This window comes from Dipodomys spectabilis, unplaced genomic scaffold (genome assembly GCF_019054845.1).
Source record: "Dipodomys spectabilis isolate Male_0828 unplaced genomic scaffold, ASM1905484v1 ptg000073l, whole genome shotgun sequence".
In the NCBI taxonomy this organism is placed as follows: domain Eukaryota; kingdom Metazoa; phylum Chordata; class Mammalia; order Rodentia; family Heteromyidae; genus Dipodomys; species Dipodomys spectabilis.
Window position 1 is genome coordinate 1,236,823 of NW_024870750.1, and position 15,369 is coordinate 1,252,191.

The window sequence follows — 15,369 nt, forward strand, 5'->3', positions numbered from 1 at the left end:
AAAGCCTTTGATACACGTCTCTAGGAATTTTAGTAGAGTCAAATTCTATAGACTGAGATGGCCTTGGTTTTACACAGATGAAGACAGTCTATCTATTCTAAAATTATTTCCTCTAGTTTTATTTGAGAGCTAAGACAAAGCACATATATAGAATATAGTTTCTAGATAAGATTACAGTTTGGACTCCTTGCTGCCTAATTGTTTTAAAGACAAAGTCCTGAACTGTGTGGTCCATTAAAATTTTTTTTAATTATGAAAATACCGTACAGAGGGGTTAAAATTACATGAGCAAGGTAATGAGTACATTTCTTATCCAAGCATTTTTGCCTCCTCCTTTGTTTCCCCTTACCATCCCTTCCCATCTTCCCCTCTCCCCATATGGTCCATTTTTAACCTCACTAGTTAAATTTGCTTCCTAAGCTCTAAAAGTAGGTTTCAAAAGCAGGAGCCTTTTCAACTTTTGGCCACAAGCCTGATAGCTTTAGTAGTAGCAATTCTGAATGGGATTCTTGGACCAGCGTATGATAGCAATTATTGAACAGCTGTGCATGTAGTCAAGATTTTGAGACTTTCTTTGGTAAACACATTGGGTCTATCTCTGAATAGCCCCTAGCAAGGCATACAAAAGCAGTATTTCTAATCTGGCTCAATATATTTTGAATATTTCGTTTTCCCATCAGGTTTACCATCAACCTGCCTTTGTTTTCGGGAATGAACTTTGTTTTTATGATACAGGGTTTATACTAGAGACAACTTTGAAGCAAGCAAAGCAGGTACTGCTTTTAAATTTCATTGTGAATTCTGAGGTGGAAGTTGTTCTTAAATCTATACATGTTTCCAAAGACCATTCTTCCCTACTACTGAGTAGTAGGAACATAAAGGATTTTTATATTATGTGCTATTAACCACCCAACCCTCCTGATACAATTCCAGGAGACGGCTTTAGAGAATTTTTTTGAGAATATTCTTTTTTTTTTGGGAGGAGTATCTAGTCGTGGGGCCTGAACTCTGGGCCTGGGCGCTGTCCCTCAGCTCTTCAGCTCAAAGCTAGCGCTCGACCACTTGAGCCACAGCACCACTTCCGGCTTTTTTCTTTGTGCTTATGTGGTGCTGAGGAAGCAAGCACTCTACCACTGAGCCACCTTCCCAGCCCTTTTTTTTTTTTTTTAAGGGAGGTGGGGTCGGTTGTGGGGCTTGAACTCAGGGCCTGAGTCTGTCCCTGAACTTTTTGCTCAAGGCTAGCCTAGCACTGTACCACTTTGGGCCACAGCTTTGTTTCAGGTTTTTGAGTTGTTAATTGAAGAAAAGAGGCGCACAGCCACTTCTCTGCCTGGGCTGGCTTTGAACTTTGATCCTTAGATCCCAGCCCTCCTGAGTAGCTAGGATTATAGGCATGAGTTACCGGCACCTCATGAGAATATTCTTTTATAGCTCTGTGTGGTGACAGACTAGAGAGTGGCTGAGAATTTTTTGAGCCTAGGAGCTCAAGGTCAGTCTTTGTCTTCCAAAAAACAAAGAAAAAAAGGAGATGTAAACTCTGTCTGAAAATTTCATCCTCTAATACTAATTTTGGAACTCAGTTTGAGTAAAAATACCACAGGGTTGTTTACTGTTGTTTGTTTTTATAACAGGAGTTGGATGTGTTCTCTCAGTACTTAAATTCTAAGCCTTAGAGGAATATTGGGGGTGTGTGGGGGGGAGGTGTTAGAATCTTTCTAACAGAATGTCTTTATCCTTTTATTTTTGGAGGTACTAGCATTTGAATTTAGGATATTGTCATTGTAAGGCAGGCATTGTACTGTTATGTTTTGTGCTGGTTATTTTTGAGGTAGGATCTTTTCCAATCTCAGCCTGCCCCATAGCTGGGGCCACAGACTGCCTTCTGCCCCTTTTTTATTAAGGACTGAAGACCACACAGTGGCAAATTAGAAACTTGACATTGATCTTTTTAAAATAGTTTTTTATTAAGTAATTATATAAATTTCACACTATTGTGGGGTAGTGATATTTAAAGTCACAAACACATTTTAACCATCACAAAGCAAATTGTCAGACATTAATCTTTTTTATGTTATGATTTGCTACTAGTACCAAGAAAATTTCATTTCTTTTCCCCTGTTCAAATCAAGCACTATCATTTGGGTTCTTGACCATCAATCTTAGCCCTCTATATGCAGGAGTTATTATGTAATAGCTCAGGTCTGTAATCCCAGCACTCAGGATACTGAGGCAGGAGAATCAAGGCCCAGCTGGACCATATAGTTCTGAGCCCACTTGAGCTATCTCAAAAAACCAAACAACAAAACCCCTAACAAACAAAAATGGGCTGGAACTGTAGCTCAGTGGTAGAGGACAAGGACCTGAGTTTGATCCCCAAACACCCACATACACACAAAATTACTCTTGACTCTTTAGGCTTAGCTGTTTAACCTAAGCCTAACCTTTTTTAAAGCATAATTTCACTTCTATGACTTTATTTGTGGATTCTATAATCTCTTTTAAGGTAGATTTTTTTTTAACCTTTTGAGCTATCATTAGTCATACCTAGAAAGGATGCTGTAATTAGTGAAAGCAAGATTTGGTCATTAGTGGAGTGATGTTGTTCAGGCTTTAATTGATTCATTGTTAATCACACCATATTCCTGGAAAGGATACAAGGTGATAAGTATAATGGAGACTTTCCCTCACTGTGTAGGTCACCAGGGATCTCTACTACCAGCTACCACTATTCCTCATTGTACCTTGCTGAAGACTCTTCCATTGAGCCTGCCTTTTATGTACATTTTCTGGTTATCAGAGTAATATGTGTTCAAATTAGAAAAGTTTCTCTAGATACACTTTCATTCATTGAAGTATTGGTAATGTCTATCTTCTTTTCCTATTTCTCTGGTTATATCTGTTTTGCAGGAAGCCCTGAAGTCCCCACATTTTTTGTGAAATTGAACTTAATCTGCCTCTGCTGTTCCAAATCTACCCAGCTACCTTATTGCCATCCACTAAGAAGAATCATTCCTCCTACAGTTGCTGAAGCCATAAAATGAGGGTCCATCCTTACTTGAAACTTGTCCTTTATCCTCTGATTTTTTGTTTTGTTTTTGTGCTGCTTCTGGGGCTTGACCTCAGGGTGCTGTCCTGAGCTTTTTTGCTCAAGGCCATTGCTCTACCACTTGAGCCACAGCTCCACTTCCAGCCTTTTTAGTACTTAATTGAAGAGTCTCAGACTTTCCTGCCCAGTCAGCTTTGAACTGTGATCCTCAGATCTGTTTCCTGACTAGCTAGGATTGCAAGAATGAGCATTGGCTCTTGGCTTATCCTTCAGTTTTAATGACTAGTAAGAAGTCTTGCTTGTCTATCATCTCTTTACGCAACACTATAAACTCATACTGTTTCTCTTATACCTACATTTCCTCTTAGAATTTTGTATGTCTTATTTTAGGACTTAGTTTAGTTTTAGGACTTAGCTTAGGAGATTAGAGCTTCTCAGACCTGTTCCTATACCCTCAAAACTGAGCTATGCAGGGTGCTTGTAATCCTAGCTACTCAGGAGACTGAGATCTGAGGATCATGATTCGAAGCCAGCCCAGGCAGGAAAGTCCATGAGACTCTTATTTCCAATTAATCACCAGAAAACCAGAGTGGTGCTGTGACTCAAAGTAGTAGAGTAGTGCCAGCCTTGAGCAAAAAAGCTCAAGGACAGTGCCCAGGCCCTGAGTTCAAGCCTCATGACTGACAAAACAAAAACAATATAACCTGAGCTAGGTGCTAGGACTTATTCCCTACATGTACATTTTTTCTTGATCTTTTTTTCCTCATGTACCCTCATAGCACCTGTTCTGCTCTTACAAGATATTTTATTGTTTTATTTAGTTTTTTTGTCATAAAGCAGTGATTATAACTGCAGCATAAGTATCTAGCCCAGATTGGTTAGTAAATTTCTTTATTTTCTCTGTGTGTGTGTGTGTGTGTGTGCGTGTGTGTGTGTGTGTGTGCGTGTGTGTGTGTGTGTGCGTGTGTGTGTGTGTGTGCGCGCGTGTGCGCGCGCGCGTGCGTGCGCGCGCGTGTTCATTAGTCACTGGGATTTGAGCTCAGGGCCTAGTGCTGCCCTTTGTTTTTATTCAAGGCTGGTGCCTGCCACTTGAGTCATACGTCCACTTCTAGCTTTTTGCTGGTTAACTGGCTATTAGAGTCTTACCTACACTTCTGCCCAGGCTAGCTTTAAACTTCAGTCCTCAGATCTCAGTCTCCTGAGTTGGGTGCCTGGCTTGGTTAGTAAACAAAAAATGGGCTGAAGGAAATGGACATTTGGAGGTGGAGTTTTGAAAAAATATTATGGTCTTTGTCTCTTCAAAACTATTATATGGCCTTTTCCTACCTGGTCCCATTGTAGTCGTTCTGTGAACAACTTTCCAAAAGCAAGAAATGTGGTAGGCAAACTAGGTAAAGCTGAAGGATTGGCTGGGTGGACTCCAGAACTTTGCCTTGAAATGATAGAAGGTAGGCTTTCCTGCATCTTAACAACTGTGTAGTGGAAATGATGATAAGTCATACTATGGATGAATAGGAGGGAACGTTTTAGTGATTTTGGTGACTGGATGTAGAGGTCAGGGAGGAAGAACATAAATGACTCAAGTTTCTGGTTTGATGGATTAGGTACTTGAAGCTGTCATCAATTTATTGGGTTGATTTTGAGATTCTTATTATGTCTATTAGGCATAAGGCTAGGAAGTTTGGAAGAGAATGCCACTAGAAATGTGGGATGGGGAGTTATTAGCCTTAGTGAGTTAGAAGTAGAGAAGTGATTACTTAGGGTAGAGCCTAAAAATGCCAGCTGTGATGGCACATATCTGGATCCCCCAGGAAGATGAGGAAGGAAGATCTCAGGTTTGAGACCAGGTTGGACTACATATCAAGACTACATCAAAAATATAAAATTGAAAAGCAGGCATGGTAGCTTGAAGCCAGCTAGGCAAGAAACTTATGAGACTCCCTCATTTCAATAAACAAGAGGCTAGACATGGTGGTACATTCCCATCATTACAGGAAGATCACAGTCTTAACATTGGGAGTTTGAAGTAAAGTGGCAGTCTATCAACAAAAAGGCCATAGACTATGCTGGGAGTGGGACTTGATTAGAGTGAACTTTTAAAATATTATTATAAATGCTGAGGTCCAGCTCAGTGGTAGATTACTTGCCTAGCATGAGTAAGGCCCAAGTTTTACAAAAACAAAAGACAGAAAACCCAAATGAACAAACAAAAGAGCGTGATGAAGAGTGTGTCAACTTATGCTCAGTGGGTAAGTCCCTGGAGAAAAATCTGACCCAGTCTCTGAAATAACAGAGCTGGAAGTGTGGTTAAAGTGGTAGAGCACCAGCAGAGCAAGTCAAGTAAGCCCTGAGTTCAAACCCTGGTACCTTAAAGTTGGCAACCATGGAAACCGATCTGGATTTTTCTGCTTTTAGCTGTCTAGTGGGTAGGTGTGCAAGTATCACCATGTGGTTTACACTGTTGGAGACTTTTAAGTTTTTATTTTATAGAATTTTGCAGCAAACACCTTTAGTACCCTACATCATATCCTCTCAGCTCAGCGTTTTATTGTTTCTCTATACTCCATCAACACCTATTTTCTGCCTTTAAGGCCTTCATGATGCCAACCAAGGGGCAGAAAAGTTAACCTCCCTCTCCTTACCAGCTTCAAGCAACCCTTGAACCTTGCACCTCCTTAAGAGCACTCCATCTCACTGTGCCCTAACCCTCTAATTATGTGTCCTTACTAGGCTTTCCCTCTCTGTTGTACCTTTGCTTTCCTCACTTTTTTTCCTGGGATGTTTTCCTGATTCATCTAGCTAGAACGTTTTGCACAGTAACTGTTAATTAGTCTAGCTGACTTTACAGGTTAAATGCATACAAAAGCCTTCCTAACTGCTTCTCTTGATGTCTTTGTCAATAACAAAACCTAAAATAATGTGTGGGGGATGAAGGCAAAGGGAACATATTGTGCAATGCAAAATAGCACACATATTGCAGTTTAAATTTAATTTATTCACAGACACTCTGATGAGATAATTATGTGAGAATTTTGTTTTCAACATCCATTTCTTCCATTTCACTTATAGAGGTGTTGAAAGAATATAAAAAATCAGAAAATAGTTGACACAAAGAGACAGTGAGTCAGAGTTCCTCTTTTGTTCATTTATATGTCATATTGAAGACTTCTGGGTGGTTCTTTTTGGAGGACTAAATTATAGAATATGATAGAAAGGTATTAAAAATGCTACAACACAGAAAGGGGAAGATCTCTATAAATGGTTAGGATATAAATTCCAAAGGTCAGAAAGATCCTAATATCTACTTCAGGGATTATCTTTTAAAGGACATTTCATATTCTTAAATGCAGGATTCAGTTCTCCTTACCATATAACCAGATCGGTATTTCTTCTCTTAGCTGAGACTGGACTCTAATTCTAGAAGGGTAAGCTTGAACTAAACAATCGCTTTCATACTTGACAGTCAATGCTGATACCTGAAGACAGTTACATAGAGGGAGCTACACTGCAGGCGTTCAGTAAATGTTGTTCACCACTCAGCAAAGAACATGCTGTGCCACTGTCTCAGTGAGCCAGTGTAGGGAAACATACCATGCTCATTAACATCTTCAGCTGCTGGTTCCTCATTCTTCTGACCTGTGACTTCATCCCATTTTTTTAAAGTTATTTATTTGGTGCCAGTCCTAAGACTTCAACTCATGGTCTGGGCGCTGTCCCTGAGCTTTATTGCTCAAGGATGGCACTCTTAACACTTTAGCCACAGCCCCACTTCTTGATCATTTGTTGCTTAACTGTAGAGTCTCACAGTCTTAACCATCCTGAGCTGAGTCAGATCTCAGCCTACTGAGTAGATAGGATTACAGGCATGAGCCATGAGCTCCCCGATTCTTTTTAAAATTTTTTATTTTTTTAAAGCATACACTATCATAGTGGTATTTCCATGCATGCATACCATGTTCCTTCATCAACTTCACCCCTCTTACCACACTCTTGTCTTCCTCTCTCCTTTCCCTTTTTAAAAACAATTCCAGGGGCTGGCCTTGCATGCATGAGGCCCTGGTTTCGATTCCTTAGCACCACTTGCACAGAAAAAGCTGGAAGTGGTGCTGTGGCTCAAGTGGTAGAGTGCTTGCCTTGAGCTGAAGAGCTGAGGGACAGCACCCAGGCCCAGAGTTCAGGCTCCACAACTGACCCCCAAAAAAGTTATTTTAGAGGTGATATACAGAGGTGATAAACATTTACATGAGTCAGGTAATAAGTACATTTCCTTTCATACAGTGTCATCTGTTCCCTCATTCTCTCCCATTCCCTCCTTCCCATCTCCACCCACAAGTTGTATAGTTCACTTTCATCAGTCTTGTCTTCCTGTCTCTCCACTTTTAAAAGCAATTCCAGCAGGTTTCCAGGTTTCATTGTTCTATTGCATACATGTATACTTTTGTATATAAAGTTTTGGGGTTTTTTTTGGTCTGGTCGTGGGGCCTGAACCCTGGGTATCTTTCAACTCCCAAGTTATAACATTTCAGCTCAGATCCAGGGAAGAAGGGACTGGCCCTAGGTAAGCTAATCATTGATAGGATGGGGACTAAAACCCATGTCTGTGATGTAATCATCTTATGTCTCATTTCTAGAGTGGCTTCCATCCCCAGTCCTGGCCAGGGGAAAAAACAAGGCACTGTTTTTCTGAAGTCATGTAAATTGTTTTTAGAATTAGGATTATAGATTCTATTTTACATTTAAGATAGTTGCAGTAGGCCAGGTATGGTGGCTCATTCCTATGAGTCTCAGACATTTTGTAAGTATAGGAGGATTCCAGTTCAAGGCCCAAAAGGGGTATGGGGTATGGGTAGTAGTGATTGAGGCCCTATATTAAAGAATAAACTGGGTGCGGTGGTTCCCATTTGACCAGGAGGCAAAGTCTGAGGCAGGAGACCCTATCTGAAAAATAAAGCAAAAAAGGGCTAGAGGCATAGCTCAAGTGAGGGAGTGTTTGTTAAGCTCTAGGTTCTGAGTTAAATTCCCGGTCCTATTCCAACAAAAAATAAAGGCGGGAAATTTGATAGGTGCTTATACGCATAGTTGAACAACACATATAATCAAATAAGTGAAAAGTTAGACATCAGAACAGTCAATAGTATTGGAATAATTTAGGAAGAAATATAATAATAGGTAATCAAATAGGTAATCAAAATGCTAGTATGATCATGACCTGGAAAGGTTAAGTGCTTAACCATGTAAGGCTGGGTGTGTGGGTACATATAATACTAGCAGCCAGGAGGCCGAGGCAGGAGGATCATGGATTCTGTGCTCGGCTGAGCTTACACAATGAGACCCTATTTCAAAACACAAAATAAAACATAAAATCTGCTATGGTTTATGGAAGAGTTTCTTTTATACTATTGTCTGTACTGTGCCAAGTACTTACTGATGAAGTGTTCTAAGTAAGATGAACTTTGTTTAAATGAGTAAGTTTATGTATAGGATACTTGTCAGTTTATAAAACTCAGCCAAAGTCAATTTATTTTCAAGTTGATAACGATGTAAAGTGTTTATTTTGCTTTTGTTATATATACTTCATCTGTACCTTAAAAACTAGCTAAGTGAGAGTGTTGCTGATTTAGTAGGAGTCTAGAAAGCTGGTGGCTTAACTTAAACTTGTCTTAAAAAAAAATCAAAAACCTTTCAATCAAATAATGTATTTCTCTCCCATAGGGCCTCTGTTATGCACCTAAAGCCATATTGGAAGCTCCAGAAGAAAGAACGTCCTCTGGAAGTCAGCAGGGACACTCTAAGAACTCCTTTGAGTCACCAAAAGGCTGCCAATGATGAAAAAGACAAAGGTGGCTACATGAAGCCTAGTGTCTTTCCTTCAGCCTCTCTTGGCAAAGCATCATTTCGAACACCATTTGGGGTCCTTTCTCCAAATGTTCTGTGCAGCATGAGTGGGAAGAGTCCTGTAGAGAACAGCTTGAACGTTAAACCGAGAAAGAATGCACCGTCTGCAACAATCCACCAGGGAGAAGGAGGGGAAGGGCCACTTGACATCTGGGCTGTTGTGAAACCTGGAAACACAAAGGAGAAAATTGCCTTCTTTGCAGCCCACCAGTATAGCAATAGGACAGGATCTATGAAAATAAAAAGCTCCTGGGATATTGATGGGAGAGCTACTAAAAGAAGGAAAAAATCAGGGGATCTTAAAAAAGCCAAGATACAGTTAGAAAGGATGAGGGATGTCAACAGCAAGTGCTACCAACCAGAGCCATTTGCCTGTGGCATTGAGCACTGTTCTGTGCATTATGTGAGTGACAGTGGGGATGGCATCTATACTGGGCGGCCTCTGTCTGTCATACAGATGGTTGCCTTCCTTGAGCAAAGAGCCAGTGCCCTACTAGCCAGCTGTACAAAGAACTGCAGCAGTTCTCCTGCCATTGTGAGGTTTTCTGGCCAATCCAGAGGTGTGGCCGCTGTCCCTGAGCCCTTCTCTTCCCCAGGAGCTTGTGAAGAACCCACAGAAAGAGGAAATCCTGAGATTATTGAGCCACAGAGTGAACCAGTGCGTGTCCTTGACATGGTAGCTAGGCTGGAGTCTGAGTGCCTGAAGCGGCAGAGCCAGCGTGAGCCTGGGAGCCTGTCTCGGAATAATAGTTTCCGTCGAAACGTAGGCAGGGTGTTGCTTGCAAATGGCACTCAGGCTGATGAAGGGAAAGTCAAGCAAGGCACCTTGGAGGTACCTGACACTCAGGTGAATCCTGTGCAGTCTGTGGACTGTGGACCCTCGAGAGCTGCCCATTCTCTTATTGGAGACCCAGCCTGGGATGGTGTTCCTCAGGGCTGTCCCACATCATTGCCAGCAGGTGTGACTTTCCACCCGGACAATGCAGAATTAGAGCCAGCTCAACAAACCCCAATGAAAACCAGCAGTAGGTATGATGTGGAAATGACAGATGAACTTGATGGACTGCCTTTTTCTTCTCACACCTGTCTCCAAGTCACTGAATTGCCCACAGATGCTATCGATTGTACAAGTAGAGAGCTTGTGCCGCTTACTAGCCAAAATCCTGATCAGAGAACAAAAGAATCTTTGTGCATTAGCATCACTGTGTCCAAAGTGGAGAAAGACCAGCCTTCTCTTTTCAACACCTGTGAAGAGCCACCTCCAGGGATGTTGTTTTTTTTGCCACCTGGTCAGCACCAGTTAGACTGTTCCCAGGTGAATGAAAGCACAGCCCGAGAATCTTCAGAAACACTGCAGCTTGAAGATGCTACTGGTAGTTCCAGGAAATCTGATCCAAAAGGTGAATCCGTGGAGCCCTTCGTACCTCCAGGCTCTGCAGGAGAAAGTACAGAACTGGTGCTTGAGGCATCTAGTTGGAAGAAGCAGGTGTCTCATGACTTTCTGGAGACTAGGTTTAAAATCCAGCAGCTTCTGGAGCCTCAGCAGTACATGGCATGTCTGCCCCACCACATTATGGTAAAAATTTTCAGGTTACTTCCCACCAGGAGTTTAGTGGCTCTTAAGTGTACTTGCTGCTATTTCAAGTTTATCATTGAATACTACAATATCAGACCAGCTGATTCTCGCTGGGTTCGAGATCCACGCTATAGAGAGGATCCTTGCAAGCAGTGCAAGAAAAAATATGTGAAAGGGGATGTGTCTCTGTGCCGGTGGCATCCCAAACCCTATTGCCAGGCATTGCCCTATGGGCCTGGGTACTGGATGTGCTGCCATCGGTCTCAGAAGGGCTTTCCCGGCTGCAAGCTAGGGCTTCACGACAATCACTGGGTCCCTGCCTGCCACAGCTTTAATCGAGCAATCCATAAGAAAGCAAGAGGGAGTGAAACAGAAGAGGAATACTGAAGTCTATGTAAGAGGCAATGGAAAGCCAATTTTACAAATGCTAAATACATAAACCATTCAAGTGAGTGTTGCCTCTCAGTCCCCAGTTGAGGGGAATCTGTACTTGCTCCATCAGGACTGCCAAACTCTTACCAGCTGTGCAAGAAAACTGGTCTCATAGTTTTACAGTAAGAGCCTCACACTTGATCCAGGGTGGGATCCCAGTAGCTTGGCTCGCTCAGCTGTGAATAAGTTATGCCTGTTTTTCCCATCAAATCTATCCTCAAAGGATGAAGACTTGCCATGTCAAGTATGTTCCGAGGAGCTCACTGCAGGCAATCTCTAAGCAGGGACTCCGGAAGTGTTTTTAGCACTGGTACCTTATTTGAAGTAAGTGAAAAGGAAATCAAGACCCTTGGATGCAAAGTATGCCTAAGAAGTAAAAGCCAGGCACCTTATCTTAGACCTTGTATGCGTGATCCTGTGAGATTGATGTTTGTGGTTGGAGATGGATTTCATGCCCTGTGGTGTTTACAGTGTATATAATGGTTGTGTTTTCCTAGGGCTATGAAAGTGCACATTAAACCTGAGCGCCTTTACCTTTAGATGAGTGCTTTGGCCCCTCTGTAAATAACGCGATTAAAATCCAGTTGTATATGATGGACAACTGACTAAACATAATCACCACAATGCAGCTAGGGTAGTGTTGCGGCTATAATTGTGTTTTTATTGTCTCGCCTCAAAATTTGTATATCCTATATAAAATATGAATGTTTTCCAAATAAACTATGAATGTTTCCTGTATAATATATGAATGTTTCATAGTTAAGAGGTTAACCTGTTCAAAGGATACCAAATAATGGTTTAATTGAACAATCTTAAAATCAACATAGAGAACAATCCTTTGTTATATTTTAGTGATCCAGCAAGAATGAGAGAATATATAGTCAGATTATAACATCCTTGTCTACTTTTATCCTTTTTGTCTGGTTTCAAAAAGTTTTTTTTTTAACTTCAATAAAAATATGCATCTTAAATGGGACCTGAGTTTTGCAAAGTTTTTTTTTTTTTAATGTAATGTTGAGGAAAATTTCTGTGGATTATGAGAATTTTTTGAGTTGAGAGGAATAGGAATAAAAAGCTTTCTACTGCCACAGAAAAGCTTAAAATTTTGCTGGCTTGTAACACTTGAGTTTGAAGTCTGACAGTACCTCTCATGTTTTCTGTTTGGTGAGGAAATATCTTAGATACACTCATTTAATTGTTTAAGAAGTCATTAAATATTTATTTGGATTTATGGTTATGTAATATTTGGTGGTGTTGGAAGGTAAGGTACTTGGGGCTCAGAATCCTTCTGTGAATGGGAGATCTAACAACTGGGTTGGCTCAAAATCAATGTCTGCCAGAAACCCTTGTAAGCTTGTTAGCTTTGTAAGCTGCAGGCTGTGAAGGACATATGGTGAGTGCAGAGTAAGAGACTAATGAAGGCCTTAATGGTCCTAAAGGATAAGCAGGACAGGGCCAGATTCAGGTGGATCCAGACTGACTGTGGTTGAGGCAGATGGGAGGCAGTGCCATTTCCAAACTGGAATTTATCTTGCTTTCTTTGTGCTTAGCAGTATTTGTTCCCTCCTCAAAAAGGAGTTTTAGAACTGATGCTGAGTGAGTCTTCTAGTAACAAGCTCATGCCATGCTTTGCCACTCTGATCTTGTAGGATCATGGGATTTGTTTGTGACACAGATAAAAAGAGGCTAACTATATAATTTGTGCAACAAATTTGTCATGATTTATAATTTGGGATTGGAAAGGAATGACACACATAAAGGACTGAGTTGAGCAGGGCATGTAAAGCATCCCAGAAATGTTACCTGTCATTGTTGGTGTGGCTGTCATTCTCCATGTGCCCAGGGTGGAAGCTCAAAGTAAACAACTTGGCTAGTTTTCATGAGTCAGCCACTCTGATCCTGTTTTCTTGGGTGACCAAAGCTGTCAATTGGTGGGGTGGTAGGGCCCACCGAAAAGAGCACAGGGCACGTAAGCATGGCCAGTCCTGTGTGGTATGCTGTACTTGGAGCCCTCAGAAACCACTAAAAACCCATTTGGAACTTTGTGTCAGGACCTGGTTTCCAGCAGTGGCTGTGTGAATTAAGAGGTTTGCAGCTGAGAGCACCAGAGGGCAACTCTTGGCTGGGCTTCATTTCTAGATAAGTGTTGCTGCTTGCCTTGAAGACTTCAGTACTCCCTTGTGCTAAGTTGGTGGAGAATAGCCCATTATTCTTGCCACAATGCTGTTACTCCCTTGCATTGCTGTAGATCAGACAAGCAACAACATTGAGTGCAAGTGTTCTAACCTTTCCACCCTAGCCAAAGAAAACAAAACTTCCCTCTTCAATTTTTTCTTATAGATAAATCTGGCTGCTAGCTTTTTTTTTCTACTATCTCTCATTTAAGTTCTCAATTGTTTGAAAGAACTAGAGAACACTAAGAATCAGCATCCCTTTTTGTTTCTAGGGCAATTTAACTCTTCCCCGCCCTCCAGATAAGACAGACCAGAGACCCAAGGGAGGGTGTGGATTGGAAAGGAATGATAGGCCAAGATGAAAATGAAGCCCTGAAACGCATGCCTCTAATCTCAGCACTCAGGCTGAGTAAGGATGGTGAATTCAAGATCAGCCTGGGCTGATGGACTGTCAACATGAAGGGTGCTGGCTGGCTGGACTGCTGTGGAATATACCAGTTGTCTAGCTTCCATGTGAAACTTAAGTGGGGGGGAGGGGCTTGGAGGAGCTTTTCCTCTGGCCACAGGTGGTTCACTTCCTAGGCTTTTTCTAATCACCTAGTGGATTGGTCAGCACCTCCTTATCAACTTTTTTGGATTGACTGGCTTTAATCTTTATTTGGATATTTTCTTTTTTGGGGGGTGGGGGGAGGTCCGGTCGGGGGCCTGAACTCTGGGCCTGGGTGCTGTCCCTCAGCTCTTCAGCTCAAGGATAGCGTTCTACCACTTGAGCCACAGCACCACTTGTGGATTTTTTTTTTTCTGCTTATGTGGTGCTGAGGAATCGAACCGAGGGCCTCAGGCATGCAAGGCAAGCGCTCTACCACTGAGCCATTTTCCCAGCCCTATTTGGATATTTTCTATGGTTGTAATTGCTGTCATTTTTTCTTAAAGGTGATTTTTTTTTTCTTCCTCCACAGCCTGCTTCACAATCAAAGTCATTGGCACCAAACCTTTTTATAAATTGCAACCAGTAAGAGTTGGTGTTAGCTGACTATCAGGTGCCATATTTTGTACAAATTAACTTCACTGTGCAGTGGAAGCACAGATGGAATCAGATTGTTTATAGCCTCCCATTTCCTTAGGTTCAAATAGTGAGTGTTGCAATCTCTTGTAAGCTGAAGTGCCTCTGGGAAATGTCAGTCCCTTCTACTGGCATGCACACCACTCCCAGATCTTTGGCTATAGCTGTTTGCACAGCCTCATGGGAAGAGCAAACATTGTGGTTATGCACCCTTGGGTGATGTGCTTAAGTGTATTTGTGCCAAACTGGTTGAAGCAGAACCAGAAGCAGCCCTCACATCCTAGGTGGTTGGTTTGCTCGCGTTAGTTGAAAGAGCAGAACCATTGTAGTTGGGAAGGGAAAAAGAGCTGAGACAGAAATAGACCATTAAGTGATGCTCCCTTCTTAAAAGTAAAACCTTCCTTTCTCAATTTAGCAGAGCATGGGCCTTGGAGGAAATTCATTTCATGACAGATTACCTTTTTATTGGGAGGAGGAGAGTTGCTGCTTACCATTGAACCAAGGTGATGCTGTGAGGCCCAGGATGACTGAACTCTGTCCTGCCACAACTTCCCACGTGCTGGGATTATAAATATGAGTCTGTATTTACTCTGCTAAGCAGTCATGGTTGGCTACTAGTCAGCTTCAGGTTCAACTTAATTCTGTACTCAGCAGGCTCTGAGTAGCCAAGTGCTCACCATAGAACCAAGTGAACTCAAGAAAGGTTCGTTCTAAGAGTGTAGGTATAGGGTGAGCTTGCAGGACCCAAAGCAAGAGCCACCTGCTGCCTGTCCTACCAGCTCCCTACCCTGGCAGTCACATCATGGCACTGCATGTCTAAGGGCTCTTCTAATAGGAAGATAAAGGTTCAAGACTCACCCTAGAGTTGTTACTTCAATGGAAGTAAAATGAGTCCCCAGCTGACTCAGGTACAAGCGAGGTTGGGAGCCATAACTTTTGTAAAAATTGAACTCAGGCTGAGTATGGTGCCTGGGCTGAGGCAGCCCCTGGTGCTGGGGAGGACCATGAGGGAGAAGGAATACTCTGTTGCTGAGCCCACCAGCAGTGGCCCTGGCAATGAGGCTGTATGAGAGGGGAGCAGTAGACTTGAGAGACACCATAAAAAAGCATGTCTGGCAATGTCAAGCAGGACTGGAGAGGAGCTGGGATTTTGTATTCGATTTAGGCTTTTCTTCCTTTGCAG

The 15,369-nt window shown here is 42.1% G+C and overlaps 1 protein-coding gene across 3 annotated transcripts in view; it reads left to right on the forward strand.

Annotated features, from left to right (window-relative positions):
• Positions 1 to 11,925, forward strand: part of Fbxo34 (F-box protein 34) — a 74,879-nt gene extending 62,954 nt beyond the window's left edge. For all 3 annotated transcript variants that reach the window (XM_042682508.1, XM_042682506.1, XM_042682507.1), the window contains one exon: positions 8,759 to 11,925. In XM_042682508.1, the coding sequence (XP_042538442.1) occupies positions 8,769 to 10,904 (2,136 nt within the window). In that variant the 5' untranslated portion in view covers positions 8,759 to 8,768 and the 3' untranslated portion in view covers positions 10,905 to 11,925. The remainder of the gene's footprint in view (positions 1 to 8,758) is intronic.
• The last annotated feature ends 3,444 nt before the right edge of the window (positions 11,926 to 15,369 follow it).